Below are 19,441 nucleotides of genomic sequence, written 5' to 3' on the forward strand. Positions count from 1 at the left end.
CCGGGGGAGCCCCGGGGGAGCCGGGCGGGGCTCGGGCGGGGGGGGAACAGCGAGAAGCGTCCCCGGGGCAGGGGGAGCGGGGCGGGCAGGGAGGGAGGATCCACCCCCGTGTCCGTGTCCTCCCTCCCTCCCTCTTCTTCCTCCTCCTCCTTCGCCGCCGCCGTCGCCGCCGCCCGTCCTCCCGCCGGAGCCAGCCGGGCAGCGCGGGCGGGCTGGGGGCTGCGCTGCCGGGGAGGGGGGGGGGTCTGCAAGGAGGAGGAGGAGGGTGAGGGGTGTCTGGGCACTTGGGCTGGAAGTTGGCGGCGAGATGGGGAACGAGCGTTGGAAAACCATGGGAGGAGCCTCGCAACTTGAGGACGGGCAGCAGGAGAAATCGCAGGTACGGGGCTGGGGGGGGCAGGGGGTGGGCAGCAGGGAAGGGGCCAGCCCGGGGGTCCCACTGAAGCACCCCCCCAGTTCTCCACAGTAAGCCTTTCTCCCAGTGCAGCCCGGTGGGGTGAGCTGTCCCCGCAGCGTGGAGCCCCCCAAGCTGCCTCCTCTCATCACCCCCTCCCCTAAATTGTTGGGGGGATTTCTTTGCAGTCAGTAACCCCCAGCCCCCCAGCCCCTCGCCTGGGCTGCCCCCCAGCCGGGCAGCGGGCGACGCTCCGGGGTGCCACACTCGCCTTACTGCTTAAATAACCCTCAGGAAGGGAATGTGGCACCTCGGGTCCTGCTGCAGCCGGAGCCACCCCTCGTGGATGGGCACCCACGGGCTCCACCGACCTGACCCCCAGCACCCCCTCCCACCCCCCCACCCCTTGTTTTATGGGGAGCAGTCCGAGGTGCGGTGAAGCAGTGGCGAGGTGCGGGGGTCGGGGACACGCCAGAGCCTATTGAGCCCCCCTGCCACACGTGTGCCAGTGCCTCCCGTCCCCCCGTGCCAGGGAGCAGGCAGGGAGGGGTGAGCATGTGTGGCGGCCGGGGCATGCCGGGTGCTGGGGGAGAAGGGGTGCGGAGCGCGGGCAGGCAGCTCTGGCAAGAGCCCGGCGGGGACGCGAGTCTGCCATGGAGCTTGTGAGCCAGGAGCAGCCAAGAGCTGGCAGTGCCCTGGGCAAGGATAGGGTGGGGGGCAGCCGTGAGACAGGCTCGCCCCCAGGTCTGCCACTTCCCTGTCCCCTTTCCATCCGCAGCGATGCAGGGAAGGGACTTCTGCCACACTTCTCCTCCTGCACAGCCTCCTCTGAGCTCTCCTCTGCCCCCCGGCTCAGCCCAGCGGCTCCCTCGCCCCGCTGCCCACCCCAGAGGCACGGGAGGCTCCGAAACCCACCCCCCAGAGACAGACCTCTCTCTCCTCTCCCCTTCCCAGCAAAGCTGGCTGCCTGGCACACAGCCCCTCCACGCAGGGGGCCGAGTGGTGCCATGCAGCTGAATCCACTCTCCACCCAGCTCTGTGCCCACCACGGATCCAAGGATGAGCTGAGCAGGAGGGCTCCAGCTCCTTGGGGATCCCTGGTGGGGGCACGCAGGGGGTTGCAAAGGAGGCACAGAGTTTGCTGGGCAGCCCGCGAAGGGCTCCCAGCTCCCGGAGCTCCAGTGGGAGCCCAGCCCAGCCCAGCCCTCCTGCCTGCTTCCCCACCGAGCCTGCTCTGGTGTGGCCAGCAGCCTCCTCCTCTCTGCCCCCCGAGCCCCACAGCCGTGTTGCAGGAGGAGGACAGAGGAGGGTAGGCAATGAGAGTGGGATTCAGCCCACCTGCCTCCATGCCTGTGGGGAGCAGCAGGGTGCAGGGGGTGGCTGGGGTGCAGCCCTTGCCCCGCAGTGAGCAGGGCTGGGGGCTGCAGCCCTGTGCAGAGCTGAGCAGGAGCAGAGCTCGACGAGCAGGGAGGGTGGAGAGGGACAGGGGCTGTGCAGGGCAGCGCAAGAGGAGCTGCTGGAGCAGCTCTGGAGAAGGCAGAGGCTTGAGGGGGTGAGGGACTGGCCCCTGCTGCCCTGGCCAGGGCTGGTGGACCCCAGCAGTAACGGGGGGAGGGTACCTGGACTAAAGTTTGCCCCAGCTGCTGAGCCTGGGTGATGCAAAGCACAGTGCCCACCTCGCTCAGAATCACGAGTGGGGTCCTGGTTTGTCCCTGGCTGGGGACATGGTGCAGGGGTAGAGCACCCAGGGCTGCCCACGACCGCTGCCCACCGCCCCGCAGCGCAGAACTTGCCTGAGGAGCTGCCAGAGAGCAGGAGCAAAGGACATCTCCTCCAGGGGCACCTCCCAGGGCACAGCTCAGCCTCTCTTGCCACCACTCTTCATCTGTGCTCCCTCGGGGGGGGTCAGCCCACCTCCAGCTGCCCTGGGGACAAGCCAGCTTCTGTCCTTCCCTCCTTGCGGTGTGCCAGAGCTGCTCTCCTGTGCCCAGCACAGCCACTCGCCTGGCCAGCTGGCTGGGGAGGCTGGGGGACACCGAGGGTGGGGGTGACAGGCACTGGAGCTGCAGGGACACACAGGTCCCAGAGTGGAGGACAGCTCACAGGACCCAGACCCCAGGGGGCACAGTGGCCGAGCTTAGAGACACTGCCTGAGCCAGCACAGGGCATGGAGAGTCCAGGTCAGCTTTGTGAGCCACAGCAGTGCCTTGGTTCCTCCCTCCTGAGCTCCAGCCCCAGCTCCAGAGCAGGATTGCAAGTGAAGCTCTGCTCGTCCTGAGCATCTCCCAGCCTCACAGCTTCTGCTCTCCGTAGGAGGGAGGGCACAGGGGCACCCCCAGCCTGATGGATGTCCCCAGGGGGACATCAATACCCAGGGCAGGGGGATGTCCTGCAGCTGCCTGGAAGCCTTGGCAAGAAGATCCAGGAGCCTGAGGACATGCAAGGAAGGGCAGAGCCCCCTGGAGCCGGGAAAGCCATGACCGTGGTGGGGGCAGGAGCGTGGGCAGAGGTATTTGATGGCTTTGTGCCAGGAGCCGGGCACGCAGCTGCAGGGCTGCTGTGCTGGGAGGGTCTGGGGGGACCCCCACCCCAGTTTGGAGTGTTGCTGGTGCTGCTGGCAGTGTTTCCCTCCTCTCCCCAATGCAGGTTGCCAGGTAACACAACCTGCCAGCGAAATGCCGTGGGACTCGTAAGGCTGCCGCCGCTCCTGAGCTCGGCTCGGGATCCTTGCTGGGGATCTGGCAGGTCACAGGCAGGGCTTGGTTCAGTGCAGAGGGGGCCAGCCCCCAGTTCCTGCCCCACTTCCCAGTGCTGAAGGGCTTGAAGACTGGAAGAAAAAGCTGGATGCAGCTACTGGGCAGAGCTGCAGGATTTTGGTGTTAAAGCCCAGCTGGGATTTGTGTGGCTGCAGGGAAGGGAGCAGTGGCCAGGCACAGGCTCTGATCCCCCAAGCCCTTAGTGCTCAGAGGGATCCCTCGGCTGTCCCAGCTTGTCTGTGTGTCCCAGCAGGCATGCTTCAGGCTGGGGATGCCAGTGTGGGACAGGAGGGTGCAGAGCTGGGGAGCTGAAGGTGCTGCCACAGTCAGGGCAGCTGCAGGGACAGGGTCCCTGCTCATCCAACAGATCCCTGCTCAGCCTACAGATCCCAAATCATTGGATGTTGGTCTCTGCCCAGCAGCTGCCCCTCCTGTCCCTTCTGCACTCACAGGGTGCCAAGGGGTTGGGATGAGTCCAGCTCCCAGGTGTCCACATGAAGGTGTCAGCAGTGGGCATCTCCCCTCTCCATCTGCCACCTTCCTGCTGCTCCCAGCTGCCCCCCAAGCCAGAGCTCCAAGAAGAGGGCAAACTCCTCACCCCCTGCTTGCCCAGAGCTCCCCTGCCTGTCTCTGACATCTCTAAATGCACACCCAGGGGCTGAGCCTGGGGCTGCCTCCTCAGGGAGATCCCAGCAGGGTGGCTTTCCATTCAGCCCAGAGCCACCTGCCCCTCCAGCCTCCCTCCACGGGCATCCCCCCCTGGCTGATGGGGCAGCCCTGGGCCCCCAGACCCCGGGCAGCCAGCCCCACCCCCCAGCAGGGATCACCTTAATGCAAATGGTTGCAGGAGCAGGAGTGAAGTGAAGGGTGCTTGAAGGAAGGTGTCACTCCAGATAGATGTGCACAGGAGGGGACAGGGCCTGGGAGATCTTTGCAGATGCAGCAATTTCCCCTCGTTTCTGGGGAAGTAGTCTTTGTCTCCACGAATCTGCAGTTTTCTGGCAGCCCAGCAATTCCTTCTGACAGCCTTGGCCAGGGTCAGGGGAAAATCACAGCCTCTGTCCTGCAGGTGTAATGAGAAGAGAGGTGGCAGGGGGAGGGACCCGGGGGGCTGGTGGGGGGGGTGGCAGCTCCCTCCCTCCGTGCTCCAGCGTTGTCACCTCATGCTTTGCCAGGAGAAAAGGCTCTTGGAGTGCACAGAGCAGCTCCCAGGGGCTGAGCCCACGAATCCCTGCCGCCAGCAGGGCTCTGGAGGGGGGGGTCGAGACCTTTCCCACATCAGTTGGAAGCTCAGGGACAGGTCCGAGGGCTTTGGGAGCAGCCCTGGGAGGCTGCAAGGGGGGCTGTGATGTGTGCCCCCCTCCCGAGCTGGGAGATGCCCCATGCAGCGCACACCCCACGATGCTCAGGGTGAAGTAGCCCCAGCACTGACCCCCAGTTCCCCCTTGCTGCTGCTGCACTCCCTCAGCTCCCTTCTTCCCCGCGGTCCCCACTCTGGGCTGTTTTCCCTTCTCCTCCCCAGGCCTGTGCCCAGGGCAGTAGGGACACCCCCCCCCCCCCCCCGCCCCCAGCTCCCACTGAGTGCCTTAAATAAAAGATGCCAGCGGGAGCCGGCTGCTGCCAGGCGTTTGCCCTCTTTACTATTTCATGCCCTGGCTCCCGGGGGGCTCAGCTGCTTCCCGCTCCGCTCTCGCCCGCGGCCACAGGGCTCCCCACGGCCCCTCCTCTGCCACCACCTCCCCACGTCCAACATCTCCTCCCTCCTTGCTGGACCCTCCCAAAGCCCGGGAGGGTTTGTACCCACCTGTGGGAGGAGGGGGAGCGGGATGTGCCCGGCCGGACGGGAGGTGATGCCGTCTGTCCGTCTGTCTGTCGGCAGAGGATGAGCTGCGGGTACATCCTCTGCACCGTCCTGCTCTCGGTGGCCGTGCTCCTGGCGGTGACGGTCACCGGGGCCATCCTCTTCATGAACCACTACCACACGCCCGGCACCGAGCCGCCCCCGGTCATCAGCACCAACCCCCAGGAAGCCAACGCCCTGGTGACCATCGAGCGAGCCGACAGCTCCCGCATCAACATCTTCATCGACCCCAACTGCCCCGACGCGGCTGGCACCCTGGGGCGGCTGGAGGGGCTGCAGACCTCCCTGCTGCACACCCTCACCGACCACGACACCGAGGCCAAGGCCACCAAGAGCCAGCAGAAGGCTCTGCTGGTCACGGTGGCCGACGAGGTGGCCAAGCTGCTGGCACACGCCCTGCAGCTGCGCAGCGACTGCGACAGCCTCAAGAAGGGGCACAGCGCCATGGGGCAGGAGCTCAGCACCCTGCAGGGAGAGCAGGGCAGGCTCATCCAGGTGAGCTGGGGGTGCCCCGTGGCAGTGCCATGGGGCAGGAGCTCAGCACCCTGCAGGGAGAGCAGGGCAGGCTCATCCAGGTGAGCTGGGGGTGCCCCGTGGCAGTGCCATGGGGCAGGAGCTCAGCACCCTGCAGGGAGAGCAGGGCAGGCTCATCCAGGTGAGCTGGGGGTGCCCCGTGGCAGTGCCATGGGGCAGGAGCTCAGCACCCTGCAGGGAGAGCAGGGCAGGCTCATCCAGGTGAGCTGGGGGTGCTCCAGGGTGCTTCCTGTGGAGAGAACCCTCCGTCCCCACCACCACGTCCCTGGGGGTATGGCTGCTTGCAGCCCCTGCCCGCTGTGTCCAGAGGAGACCTCCAGCAGAAGGAGTTGAGGTTTGAGGCAGCACAACTCCAGCTCCAGCTCAGCAGCTGCCTGCCTCTCGCTGCCAAACCACCCCAGTGCCAGGGAGCTGGGTGTGCAGCCCCACACCGCTGTGGGTCCCTGGCTCTGGGTCCAGCCTGGGGGCTCTGAGCAGAGCCAAGCACAGCACAGGACCATCCCAAGGGTGGCTCCTGCAGCAATCAGCCCCCCACCGATTCACCATTCCCCAAATTCCTCCAGCAGCCAGCTGCCTCAGAAGCTTATGTGGGGCTCCTGCCCTGCACCACAGCAGGACCTGGGGCACAGCTCCATGCTCAGCTCCATGCCCACCCCTCCTGGTGCTCACCTCCCTCTGGTTGGAGCTGCTCCATCCCTCTGCTTCGCCTCGCTCCCCATCCTGCTGCTCTGCTGCAGCCACCTCCTGTCACTTGCCTGGCCTGGGTCACCTCAGGGGATGGCAGGGAGCTGGTGGCTGTCTCAGGACACAGCTATTCCTGCCACCTCCACAATCCCAGCCCTTGCCCAGAGATGCTCCTTATCCCTCGGGGTGGTGGCACCATAGGGCCCACGTGGGGGCATTTCTCAGCCCTGGTGGCAATAGGCACAACCAGGACCCCGACCCTGGCCCCAGACCCCTGACCTCAGGGCAAAAAGCACCAGAGGATGAATGTATGCTGTATGGGATCTGCTGTGGGGTTTGTGCCCCCACCTGGCCCCACAAGCTGGCAGGGGGCACTGCTGCCCATCCTTGGGGGTGCCGTGGGAGCGTGCAGAGCATCCTCATGGTGGGGTGGGTCGAGGGGTTGAGGTGTGGAAGGGGCTTAATCACATTCAACCGCAATACCTTCTCCCTCCACGTCCTTTGCCCTGCCCACAGCTGCTCTCGGAGAGCCAGACCAACATGGCTCGGCTGGTGAGCTCCGTCAGCGACGTCCTGGACACGCTGCAGAAGGACCGCGGGGGTGCGCGGCCCCGGCTCAAGGCTGACCTGCAGAGGGCACCGGCCAGGGGAGCACGGCCCCGCGGCTGCTCCAACGGTGAGAGACGTCCCCGGGAGGAAGAGAGGGAGGGAGGGATGCTCCTGGGGCTGCTCTCGGCAGGGCTCTGCCTAGGGAAAGGGAAGGGAGAAAACCAACCAAGATGTGAGAAAGCAGCCCGGAGAAGGGAGGGGGCTGGCAGGGATGTGGGGCAGGCAGGGGATGGAAAATTGAGTCCCAGAAGGGGTGTTTCAGCCCCAAATGGTCCATCAAGCAGCCTACAAAGGCAGCTCAGAAGTCACTTCCCAGCCCTGCACACCCACCTGTCCCCCACACCGGTGGAGCCCAAAGCAGAGCCAGAAGTCTTCGCTGCCTTCACTTGGGTGCAGCTGGCAGTGCTGCATGGGGCTGGGGAGAGAGAGCCTTGCCACAGCTCAGCAGCCTCATCCTCACTAAATCTGAGCCAAATTCCTCAGCACTTGGTTCAGATGAAGCTGAGTAAGAGGGTCCTGGGGCTGTGAGCCCACGCTGCCTGCTGCAGCCCCTGGGCATCGGCTCCCTGCTGCCAGCCGGGGCCCAGCCTGCCCTTGCTGTCACACGGGGACACGGGCATGGGCTGTGCTGGCTGCTGGGGGGGTTGGGGTCCCCACGGTGGCTGCGTCCCCCCTGGCCAACTCCTGCCTTGAGCATCGGAGGGGAGAGGAGGGAAAGAGCAAAAAGCAGCAAGGGAGCCGGCAGCAAGGTTGAGAGAGCCTGAAAGAAATGGCAGCCCATTCAATTAGATCATTCATTAATTAGCTTCCCTCTCACCCCACCCCATCCCCACGCCCCGCTGCAGGCTCCCGGCCCCGGGACTGCTTTGACATCTACACGAGCGGACAGCAGGAGGATGGAATTTACTCCATCTTCCCCACGCACTCCCCCGCGGGCTTCCAGGTCTATTGCGACATGACGACCGACGGCGGGGGCTGGACGGTGAGCTGCCGGCCGGCGGGGCCCCGGCCGGGACGCTGCGGGTGGCAGAGGTCGCTCTCAGGGCTCGGCTGTGCCATTGGGATGGGGGAGAAGTGCTCCTGGGGGTCTGGGTGGGCACAGGGAAGCAAGCAAGGAGGCTTGCCTGCCACAGCCCTGCTGGCAGCGTTGGCAGAGCTGCCCAGTGCTGCCAGTCTGAGCCCTGAACAGGGCCCAGCAGCCCTGAGCAGGGCTTGGGGAGCTTGGCTGGACCTTAGAGGGTGGTTCTGGGTGGGTGGTTGGGTGCCAGGGCTGGAGTTTGTCCTTCCTGGCAGTGCTGGTGCCTGGTGGAGCTGTGGGTGTGCCAGGAGGTGCTTTGGTGCTTTGCCCTGGACCCAGTCACTGCCCAGCAGTGAGCTGGTGCTGGGGCTCAGGATGGAGCCCAAGCCCAATGTGCTTTGCCCTGCCTAACACGGGGTGCCCAGGGGCACCTCTGGTGCCAGGCTGACTCACTGGCTCCCCAGCTGCTCTGTCCAATTCGCTTTGCCACGGTGGAGGCAGCAGCTCTCTAATCACAGTAATGGGGGCAGGGGGCACAGGGGGACGTGGTGCTGGCAGCCCCAAGCCTGGAGACCCCCCTTGACCTGGGCTCCACATCGGTGTGAGCAGCCCCTGCCCAGGTGGGCATTGCCTGGGAGGTGGCAGGCAGCGAGGGGGCTCCAGAGAGGTGGGGGAGGGCTTGCAGGGAGGGGAGGGCAGGCAGCTTCCCCCTGAGGACACTGTGTGAGCAGAGCCAGCCAGCACCCCTCCAGCTGGGTGCTCTAGGAAAGAAATCCCCACGAGCTGCTTCCCCTAAGCAGCTTTGAGCAGGAGGGAGCTTAGCCCCCCTGCCCCCGAGGGGCTGATGAGCCTTCGGCCTCGGGCTGCCCAGAGCCCACCCCCGGCACCAGCGACCTGTGGTGCACAGCTTGGGACCAGCAGCTGCCATGGGGAAACTGAGGCACAGCCCAGCCCCGGGGGCCGCAGCTGCTGGGGGGCTCATCGAGGGAAAAGAGGGAACCTCAGTGGGCTCCCCAGGGTGCCTCTGCAGAGCCTCTGGCAGCCCCGGCGCTGCCTGAAGAGCAGCCCAAGGTGATTAGCCAGACACTCAGAGGCTTATTTAAAGCTGCTGCAGCCGGGGGCGGGGGGGCTCGGCCAGGGCTGGGGAGGGGGCAAAGCAAATGATTTGACAGGCAGCAGCACCGTGGGGCTGGGCAGCGAGGCTGGCAGGGCAGTGCCTGTGGCATCACACCCGGGAGCAGCACAGCTCTGCCCTGCCTCAGCCGGGGGTAGAGGAACCAAACCAGGGGCCAGAGCCTGGGGTTCCCGAGGTGGCAGCATCCAGAGCAGGGCCAGGGCTGCTCAGCTCAAGCTCCCATTTCTCAGGGCTGCTCTGCAGCAGAGGGTCCCAAACATACCTTGGGGTGCAGAGGGTGCCTCAGCCATCTCCGTGGGGCTGGGGATGCCAGGGGGGCTGTGGGGCACTGGCTCGCTCCAGGTAAGCCGTGGCACAGGTGGGCACCGTGGTGCAGAGCCTGGGAAATGTGCCTCCCCTCCTCTGGAGCCATCCCTGGCACTTGGCTGAGCTGCAGGTGGGTGGAAGCCACAGCAGCAGCTGAATCAATTCTGAGTTGGGAGCCTGGGAGCTGCTGAGCTGAGCCTTGGTCTGCATGGAGCTTAGGGGCCAGGGGCAGCAGAGGAAGAGCCACCCTGGAGTCCCATCGGGGAGGTACCCAGCTGGGCTCACTCACTGGGTGCTGCTCAGCACCATGCTGTCCCCATGGCACGATCTGCAGTGTCACCCTGTGCCCTGGCCACAGGCAGCGTCCCTGCTGGTTGCCAGGAAGGCTGAGCAAGGCACAGCTCCCACCGGACCAGCCTCCTCCCCCCCCAGATTCCCACCCCCAGCTCTGTGGGAGCCACTGCAGCCCTGGGGCTGTTTGCTGCCTGGTTTGCATCTCCAAAAGCAGGACTCTGGTGGATGGGGCAGGCAGCACCAGTGCCTGTGCGAGGGAGGTGACAGGAAGGGGGGAAACAGTGTGAAGGAAGACCCAGGGAGCCCCCAGCGCACCCCCAGTCCATTTTGTCCCCCTTTGTGATGCCCACCAGCAGCAGGGCCACATCTGCAGCCAGCTGGGGCACAGGTCCAGGTTGGTGCCCACCAGTGCCAATGGGAGTGTCCATGCCCCGTGCTCAGTACCAGCTTTAAGAGCAGTGATATGCCCGGGCTGACCTCATGGCAGCGCCAGGCTGCAGCTGTGTAATTGCCCAGCCTGACCCTGGCCCCACCTTTGACACTCACCTCCAGCACTTGATTAAAGCAATAAGAGCCTGGCACAGGCTGGGGGAGGCCTCTCAAAGCTGCCTCTTGGTGTGCTGTTGTCCTGGGAAGCCTCTGCAAGCTCCTCCTGGTGCCCCTGAGCCTCCTGGCAGGAGCATCTTGTCCCCATAAGTGATGCTGTCACCATGGCTGCGGTGTGCAGCAGGCACGGGGAAGCGCTGGGAGGGCTGAAGGATGCAGAGGAAGAGGCTGTGCAGGCAGGATGAGGACTGTGGTGATGTTAAGTGACAGCTTCCAGCTTCCCAGGCACCTGCTGTGCCAGGGATGCTCTCGGGCATGGCTCTGCCCAGCCCCCTCAGCGCCCACCGGAGGGGTCCTGGTGTGGGCTGGGGGGCCTGAGCAGACACTGATGCATTTAGTGCTGGGCTGGGGTGAGCTGAAGGCAGTGGAGCCTGGGGAGATGTTTGCTGTCTCCCGGGGGGGTGATCTGTGTGTCAGCAGGGACAGGGATGTGACACTCGTGCTGGGGGGGACAGCAGGAGGAGCCAGGCAGCGCTGCCAGCTGTGGGGCCTGCAGCTCTCACACAGGGTTGGCACTTCCTGGGCCCAGGCTGGCTCCTGCCATGCTCCAGCTTTGTCTTCTCCATGGCTGAACCCAAGGATGTTTGTGCCCACTTGTGATGGGCACTCAGAGGAATGCTGTGGGGCCAGGGGCAGAAAAGCAGTGGCTGAGCACCTCCCAGGCTGGGGTTGCTGCGAGGTCTGGAGCCCACTGGGGGCTTCGGGGGTGCTGGTATCCGGGGTCTGCAGGGAGGAGAAGAGCTCTCCCTCACCACTGGCACAGGCTGGCACTCCTGCTTTCCTCTGGTTTTAACCCATTTTCCTGTCCTGCTGCCTTCAGCCAGAGCCTGTCCCTGCCCTGTGAGCTCAGCACGACCCAGGGAGGCAGAGAGCAGGGGAGATAAATATTTCAGCCTTGCCTTTAAAGAAGGGAAGAAAATCCTTTTTGCTTAAGAGGGGGTGATGCATCTTTGATGAGGAGGAAAAAAGCAGTGAGGCAAGGCTGGGAGCGTGGCAGCAAGGCTGAAGGTCACCAGTGCCTGCAGCATCCCAGGGCATGCAGCATCCCAGTGCCCAGAGCATCCCAGGGCATGCAGCATCCCAGTGCCCACAGCATTCCAGGGCATGCAGCATCTCAGTGCCCAGAGCATCCTGGGGCATGCAGCATCCCAGTGCCCAGAGCATCCCAGTGCCCAGAGCATCCCAGTGCCCAGAGCATCCCAGGGCATGCAGCATCCCAGTGCCCAGAGCATCCTGGGGCATGCAGCATCCCAGTGCCCAGAGCATCCCAGGGCATGCAGCATCAGGGGCATGCAGCATCCCAGGGCATGCAGCATCCCAATGCCCAGAGCATCCCAGGGCATGCAGCATCCCAGGGCATGCAGCATCCCAGTGCCCAGAGCATCCCAGTGCCCAGAGCATCCTAGTGCCCAGAGCATCCTGGGGCCTGCAGCATCCTGGGGCCTGCAGCATCCCAGAGTGGGGCTGAGGAGGAAGCTGCCACATACCCACCTGCACACAGAGTGAAGCATGCCAAGGGACCATGCCCAAGGGAGGACAGAGCAGGAGCCCCAGGAGCACACAGAGCCTCCAGCACCCACCAGCTGCTCGCGGCTGGGTTTGAGCCGCTCGGTGCTGAGCCCGGTGGGCACTGGAGCACTGAGGGCTCCTGTGGTGCCCTGGATGGTTGCTGAGCCATGGAGATGTGTCCCACACGCTTCCCTGGGCACCACTCAGCAATTGGCCTATTTACCACCAGAGGTCAAAGCCGATTAAGAGGGACCATGGGTGCCCCTTCCCCGCACGGCAGCGCCGCAGCCGGCACTGCCCGGGGAAAATCAGCTTCGGGCCCCCAGCCAGCCTCACCACCCCCCTCTCCCAGCAGGGCCAAAGAAAGCCCCTTGAAATGGGCTTAACAGCAGCTTCTCAAGGGCTCAATGCAGGGATAAAAGGCAAGGCTCTAATTCTAGAAGGTAAGTACAGCAGGATCAGAGCTCCAGAGCCTGCGCTGGGCATCCCCATCCCAAGAAGTGCCCAGCTGGTGAGGGGCAAACTGCTCTGGAGCTCAGGAGCTGGGGCTCCTCCCAGGGAGCTCAGGAGCTGGGGCTCCTCCCGGGGAGCTCAGGAGCTGGGTCTCTTCCTGGGAGTTCAGGAGCTGGGTCTCTTCCTGGGGAGCTCAGGAGCTGGGTCCCCTCCCAGGGAGCTCAGGAGCTGGGGCTCCTTCCGGGGAGCTCAGGAGCTGGGTCTCCTCCTGGGGGACTCAGGAGCTGCAGGGATGAAATCCTGCACAGGCAGGAGCAGCTGGAGGGAGGCTGCAAAGGAACAGCCCTGTGATGGAGCAAAGCTTGGAGTTTCCCCACTGGTGTGGGGGGACTTGGTGGGACTGCCCGAGCTTGGGATGCTGGAGTTGGGGTGGTCAGGCTTGGTGGCATAGCCCAGCCCCAAGGACAGAGTGCTCAAGCCCCTTGCTGCTCCTAAATCACCCAGCACCACATTGCTCACCCTGGCACCTGGTGGCAATCAGGCAGCCTGGCCCAGCCAGGTTTCATGGCACTGAAGCAGGGCTGGAGGCTTCATTGAGCTCAAACGGTGGGAGGTGGAGCAGCAATTTCTGGATCGTTGTCAACAAATCAACCCCCAAACTGCAGCCAAAACAGGGATGGAACATGCAGGGCACCACAAGGCACTGAGCAGGTGGGAGAGGGAAAGGGAAAGGCTCAGAGGAGAAGAAAAGCCACACTGAGCCCCGGGGATCCTGCTGGGATCTGGGGGCTCTGCTGCAGCTGAGGGGGTCAGGTCCCCACAGGTAGTTTCTGTGGGACACTAAAGAGGCATCACAGGGATGATGCTGGGTGCTGGGCTGGCTGCCCAGGGAGAGGGAAATCAGCTGTGTGGGTTTGCACAGCACTGAGCACCCTGGGGGCTGCAGGATGGCTTGGGCTGACCTGGGCAGAATGTGCTGTGGGTCACACCTCAAGTCGTGCCACACACCCTTCCCTCCCTGCCTCCCTCCCTCCTTCCCTTCCCTTCCTTCCCTCCTTCTCTCCCTCCCTCCATCACTGGGCATCCCGGGGGCTGCTGGGGGCGCTGAGGCTGGGAGCAGCCCCCCAGCTGAGCCCCTCCCCGTGTGCCCCCAGGTGTTCCAGCGGCGGGAGGACGGCACTGTGAACTTTTTCCGGGGCTGGGAAGCTTACCGGGATGGCTTCGGGAAGCTGACTGGAGAGCACTGGTTAGGTGCGTGGGGCCGGCAGTGCCGCGGGGTGCCGAAGCCTGGGGACCCCCCCGGGGCGGTCTGGGGTTTCCTATCAAAGGAAGGGACATTGAGACCCCCTTGACCGGCGCCAGGCCCTAGGAGCGGCAGCCTGGGTGGGCAGGGAAGGGCTGGTCCCCCGAGCGGCTGCAGAAGGGCAGGGAAGGGATGAAGCTGTTTGCCTGCAGGCGCAGCAGCAGCAGAGCGAGGGCTGGAGGGTGGGAACCTCTCCCTGTCCCACCCTGAACCCCCTCCCCAGGGCCCCCCCAGCCACCCCAACCCATCCCCGGACCCCTCCCCTCTCCCTGCCGCAGGGCTGAAGAGGATCCACCTGCTGACGGTGCAGGGCAGCTACGAGCTGCGCATCGACCTGGAGGACTTCGACAACGGCACAGCCTTCGCCCACTACGGCAGCTTCGGCGTGGGACTCTTCTCCGTGGACCCCGAGGAGGATGGGTACCCCATCTCCATCGCTGACTACTCGGGCACGGCAGGTAGGCTGGCAGCAGGGGCAGGTTCAGCCTGGAGACCAGGAAGAGAGAGACACTGGCACAGGATGCCCAGGCTGTGGATACCTCATCCCTGGAGGTGTTCAAGGCCAGGCTGGATGAGACCTTGAGCAGCCTGGGCTGGTGGGAGGTGTCCCTGCCCATGGCAGGGGGTTGGCACTGGGTGGTCTTTGAGGTCCCTTCCAACCCAAACCCTTCAGTGAGTCTGTGATGGGGAGCCCACGGACACCAAACCCTCTCCCTGGCCTGCCAGCGGTGTCCTCCAGCTGCTGGTGCAGGGATGCAGCCCTGGGGAGCTGGAGGCAGCAGAGAGGCTGTGGTTGGGTGGGTGGGCAGAGTGGGTGACGCCAAGTGCCCTGTGCACCACCAGAGGAGCCCCACTGGGGTGCCCAGGGGAGTGGGAGACAGCTTGAGGGCAGGGTGAGGGGCAGGGGGGGCTCAGCCGGGCTGCTCCCCCTCGGGGCAGGGGGGGGCTCAGCTGGGCTGCTCCCCCTCGGGGCAGGGGGGGGCTCAGCCGGGCTGCTCCCCCTCGGGGCAGGGGGGGCTCAGCTGGGCTGCTCCCCCTCGGGGCAGGGGGGGGGCTCAGCCGGGCTGCTGCCCCTTGGGGCAGGGGGGGCTCAGCCGGGCTGCTGCCCCTCGGGCAGGGGGGGGCTCAGCCGGGCTGCTCCCCCTCGGGGCAGGGGGGGCTCAGCCGGGCTGCTGCCCCTCGGCCAGGGGAGGGCTCAGCCGGGCTGCTGCCCCTCGGGGCAGGGGGGGCTCAGCCGGGCTGCTCCCGCTCGGGGCAGGGGAGGGCTCAGCTGGGCTGCTCCCCCTCGGGCAGGGGGGGCTCAGCTGGGCTGCTCCCCCTCGGGCAGGGGGGGCTCAGCTGGGCTGCTCCCCCTCGGGCAGGGGACTCCTTCCTGAAGCACAATGGGATGAAGTTCACCACCAAGGACCTGGACAACGACCACTCGGAGAACAACTGCGCAGCCTTCTACCACGGGGCCTGGTGGTACCGCAACTGCCACACCTCCAACCTCAACGGGCAGTACCTCAAGGGCCACCACAGCTCCTACGCCGATGGCATCGAGTGGTCCTCCTGGACCGGCTGGCAATACTCCCTCAAGTTCACCGAGATGAAGATCCGGCCTGCCCGCGAGGAGAACTAGCTGGGTGCCACCGGCCCCCCGCCCCCTGCCCAGCCCCCTGCCCTTCCCCACCGCCCCACAGCCCTCAGATGCCATCCTCGCCCTCCTCCCCAAGGGCTGGCCCATCGCTGAGGGGCCCCTGGGGAGCACCTGCCCTGGGGAGGGTGATTTAGCTCACAGTCACCCATGGACACCACCAGACCTTGGCTTCCTGCTGCCATGGCTCCTGGGCACCCATGGACACCACCAGACCTTGGCTTCCTGCTGCCATGGCTCCTGGGCACCCATGGACCACACCAGACCTTGGCTTCCTGCTGCCATGGCTCCTGGGCACCCATGGACCACACCAGACCTTGGCTCCCTACTACCATGGCTCCTGGGCACCCATGGACCACACCAGACCTTGGCTCCCTACTACCATGGCTCCTGGGCACCCATGGACACCACCAGACCTTGGCTTCCTGCTGCCACAATGCGACTCCTGGCCAGAGTGTGCCCCAGAGGTGGTGCTGCAGCAGGGATTTGGGGAGCAGTGCCCAGCAGGGTCCAGCAAGGAAGAGAAGAGGCTGCCTGGAGGGAGGGAGGAAGGGCTGCAGCAGCCTGGGCAGGCTGAGCCACCTCCAACTCCTCTTTACTTCAGACACAGACACCCAGCAGGGACCTCACCCAGCTGGCACAAGACTGGGAGCCCCTCGCTGTGGGGAGCCCCACAGAGCCCCCAGGACTGGGATGAGGCTGCTGCTCCACAGCTCCAGCTCAGCCCATGGTGCTACTGGGGCCGGGGAGGGCTTGGCAGAGCCCAGCCTGTGCCAGAGACTCCTCTCTGCTCTGCACATTGCTCTCCTCCAGCCCTGCGAGGGCAGCGCAGCAGGGAGGGGACAGCTGCAAACTCTTCTGTCCCTGCCGGGGCTCCTGGAGCCTCCCAGCAGCTTGGGACAGCCCAAAGCAAGCCAGTGTGGTGCTGCAGGGACACACACCCAGCACCCAGCACGGCCTGGAGCTGGGCTGGCAGTGCTGGGGAAATGGAGCAGAGCGAGGAGGAGGAGGCAGAGGAAGAGGAGAAGGAGGAAGAGGCGAGGAAGGCTCACTTCCCAGCACAGCTCTGCCTGCATCCCACAGCTCCTCCCTCCCAACCAGACCTTCTTGGATTCACTTTGGACTTTCAGCCCCCAAAAGCTGTGACCTGTCCTGCAGCCCTTGGCTTTGGGCATCTCACCTGTGTGCCCCTGCCCTGAGCCCCCTCGGCTCGCCCCCAGCCTGGGCACCCTCCTTGGTCTGCAGCCAGGGTGAGCCAGGCTCTGGCCCAGCACCTGCAGAGCCTCCAAGCTCTTCCTTGCTTCAAATCTCATTAAGGGTTTGCCAAAAGCAGCCCTGAGTGGGGCTTAGCATCTGCAGGGCCCTGATAAGTGGGCAGCAGGCACTGCCTTGTGCCAGCCGAGCCCAGGAGGAGCTGCCAGGGGCTGTGGGGCTGCCTGCAAGGACTCAGCTGGGGGGATGTGGTCCAACCCCCCCAGCCCCAGAGCCAAGCCTGAGAGGGCTATGTAGGAACAGGCTGGGGGGCAGCCAGGATCCTGCCCAACCTCTGTGCTGCTTTACACCTGTGCTGCAGCAGCCATGGGGAGCAGAGCCCCACACTGGACCCTGGGCCCAGGCAGCACCATGGGACAGACAGACAGACTGCCCAAGGAGGGGAGGAGAGCTCCCACCAGCCCCATTTCCGGGGGGGATCAAAGGCTCAGCATCCTGCCTGGGGCTGGTTTCTACTTCTCTGCCTCCTTCTCTGGCTTTTGATCCTTCACCACCTCAGCTCCTGTGCTTCTGTCCTTCTGTCCTGCCCGGGAAGCAGGGAGAAGTGACACACTGAGGGGCACCCAGCACTCCCCTCTGCCGGGGGCATTCCTTGGAGCCCTTGGGTGAGGACAAGCCCCAAGCACAGGCGCTGGCTGTGCCCAGGCTCTGTCTGAGGCCGGGGCCCTGGGGAGCTCAGCGATGCCATTTCCCAGCCAGCACAAGAGCAGCAGCCCCCCAGCAGCTGCCCTGGGGCTCCCTGCACCCCACTGCCCCCTCCAGAAAGGGTCCCTCGCAGGCAGGGAGCGCAGAGCCCTTCCTGTCTCCTCATTGATTGGTTTCAGTGATTAGCTGTAGCTGGCTGTCTTGTGCTTGTCTGTAGGGCGAGGCGGCAGACGGAGCCACAAGCCCTGTGCCCCCTCAGGACCCCCCCGCCGGTGTCTCTCCGTGCTGGGGAGGGGTCACTGTACACGCAGCCCCTAGTGCCAGTGCCCTGGCACCCAGCACTCCCTAATGACTTTGTTGTGACTCACAGGAGGGGATGGGAGCCCCGCCGGGAGGCGGCACTGCCCGCGGCGACTGCCGAGCGGGCACGCAGCGCTCCGCAGCCCTGCAGCAGGAGCAGCACATCCCCGGTGACACCGACCCAGAGAGGGGTGGCCAGGGGCAGTGGGGGGGAGGGAAGGGGGTCCAGGAGCTGGCCACTCACCTTGCGGGGCTGGCTGGTGGCGGTGGCAGTGCCCTGCGGTCTCGGCGGTGTCTGCGTGGCGCCCGGCGCCCGGCGACCTCCCTCTGGACTCTGCCAACTCCTCAATAAAAGGAACTCATCGTTCGCTGCCGGCTGGAGCCTGTGCCCGGGGGAGGGAGCCTCTGCCCGGGGGATGGAGCCTGTGCCCGGGGGATGGAGCCTCTGCCCCGGGGGAGGGAGCCTGTGCCCGGGGGAGGGAGCCTCTGCCCCGGGGGAGGGAGCCTGTGCCCGGGGGAGGGAGCCTCTGCCCCGGGGGATGGAGCCTCTGCCCGGGGGAGGGAGCCTCTGCCCCGGGGGAGGGAGCCTCTGCCCGGGGGATGGAGCCTCTGCCCGGGGGATGGAGCCTCTGCCCGGGGGAGGGAGCCTCTGCCCAGGGGGATGGAGCCTGTGCCCGGGGGAGGGAGCCTCTGCCCCGGGGGATGGAGCCTGTGCCCCGGGGGATGGAGCCTGTGCCCGGGGGAGGGAGCCTCTGCCCGGGGGAGGGAGCCTCTGCCCAGGGGGATGAAGCCTCTGCCCGCGGGCTGGTGGGAGGACCTGCCACAAGTGACAGCCTAGGGAACGCGAGGGACAGCTCCTTCCCCACGCCAGGCTCATGGCATCCCCGGGAAGCAGCCCACTGTGGCCTTGGGCTGCCCAAACCGCCCTGCACATCTGCCAGGGAGGGCTGGGGAGTCCTGGCAGGGCAAGGATGGCGCAGCAGAGGCTTCTCAGGGGCTGAAGCCCAAACCCAGGCAGTACCAGACCTCAGAGAGAGGGTGGTGACAGCTCCCAGTGCCCAGGGGACCTGCTCCCTGCTGCCTTCAGAGCAGGAGTGATGCCCCTGGCCCCTTCCTGCAGAGCAGAAGGCTGCTGCCCACCCTCCACCCTGCCCTGCTCCAGCCTAGGACAGACCCAGGAGAGCAGAGCTGAGTGCCAGGCGTTGGGGCCACGCTTAGGACCGGTGCAGTGGCCAAGGAGGAGGGAAGCACTCAGGCTGTGCATGGGGGGCCAGCTCCTGAGCAGGCTTGGGGGTGCAGGGGTCTGCACACACCCCCCACTGGCACACACAAACCTGCAGCCACCAAGCTGGTGGGAGGGCATTTGTGCCCCTGGCTGAGAGCCTCCCTCCTACCAGCACCCCCAGCAGCGGCTGCTGCCTCAAGGCCAGCTCCAGCCCCTCCGAAGGCGCAGCCAAACGAAGGAGGTGCCTTAATTAGCGGCGATGCCGAGCTCCCATTGTGGCAGCTCGGCCAGCCCCCAGCCCCTCTCCAGCCCCCTCCCAGCCTCTGCTCCGGCAGCCGCAGCCCTGCCAGCCCAGGGGGGACAGCGGTTGGCGCTGGAGGCTATTTAAGGGCGGGCGAAGGGGACTGGCCAGCTCAGCCTGGGCACAGGGCGGCACGGAGCAGGGCCAGGGCGGGCGGCACTGGGGCAGCACCCCAGGCAGAGAGGTGAGTGGCTGGCAGCTGTCTGTCTTGTCTATCTGTCTGTCTGTCCATGTCTGTCTGTCTGTCTCCGTGTGCCAGCTTTGCACCCTGCCTTGAGGAGCAGTGAGGAGATGGGAGGCAGCTGCTGGGGAGAGGGGGCAGGGCTGGGTACCCATTGGCACCCCAGCCATGGGAGTTGGCAGCACCAGTTGCTGGTGCTGGGAAGGTTCTCCCTGCTCTGGATGCATCCCAGGGACCTGGCTCCACGACGGGCAGCTGGGAGCAAAAGGGGAGAGAGTAGGACAGAGGCAAGGTGTGAAGAGCCAGGGAGGACCCCAAAGGGAAGCCCACAGGCAGGGGAAGTGCTGGGGAGGGCAGGTGGGGAGCTGGGCATAGCTGGGTGCAGCAGAGGAGCAAGAAGCACCCACAGCAACCCCCCC

General features: G+C 65.7%; 1 protein-coding gene across 1 annotated transcript; it reads left to right on the forward strand.

The window, feature by feature from the left end:
* The first annotated feature begins 251 nt into the window (after window positions 1–251).
* Window positions 252–17,509, forward strand: FIBCD1 (fibrinogen C domain containing 1). The gene is made up of 7 exons (XM_068155987.1): window positions 252–379; window positions 5,030–5,506; window positions 6,746–6,905; window positions 7,684–7,820; window positions 13,314–13,410; window positions 13,741–13,920; window positions 14,824–17,509. Exons 1-7 carry the CDS (start codon window positions 308–310, stop codon window positions 15,081–15,083), a joined length of 1,383 nt encoding a protein of 460 aa, XP_068012088.1. The 5' UTR covers window positions 252–307; the 3' UTR covers window positions 15,084–17,509.
* The last annotated feature ends 1,932 nt before the right edge of the window (window positions 17,510–19,441 follow it).

This window comes from Melanerpes formicivorus, unplaced genomic scaffold, assembly GCF_026170545.1.
Source record: "Melanerpes formicivorus ecotype bairdi unplaced genomic scaffold, bMelFor1.0.p_v2 SCAF_33, whole genome shotgun sequence".
In the NCBI taxonomy this organism is placed as follows: Eukaryota; Metazoa; Chordata; class Aves; order Piciformes; family Picidae; genus Melanerpes; species Melanerpes formicivorus.

Excerpts from the sequence above, each read along its gene's own strand:
- FIBCD1 (XM_068155987.1), top strand. The coding sequence starts at position 308 with ATGGGGAACGAGCGTTGGAAAACCATGGGAGGAGCCTCGCAACTTGAG. Across the intron at positions 380-5,029 it reads GGCAGCAGGAGAAATCGCAG|AGGATGAGCTGCGGGTACAT; the intron begins GTACGGGGCTGG and ends GTCTGTCGGCAG. Across the intron at positions 13,411-13,740 it reads GACTGGAGAGCACTGGTTAG|GGCTGAAGAGGATCCACCTG; the intron begins GTGCGTGGGGCC and ends TCCCTGCCGCAG.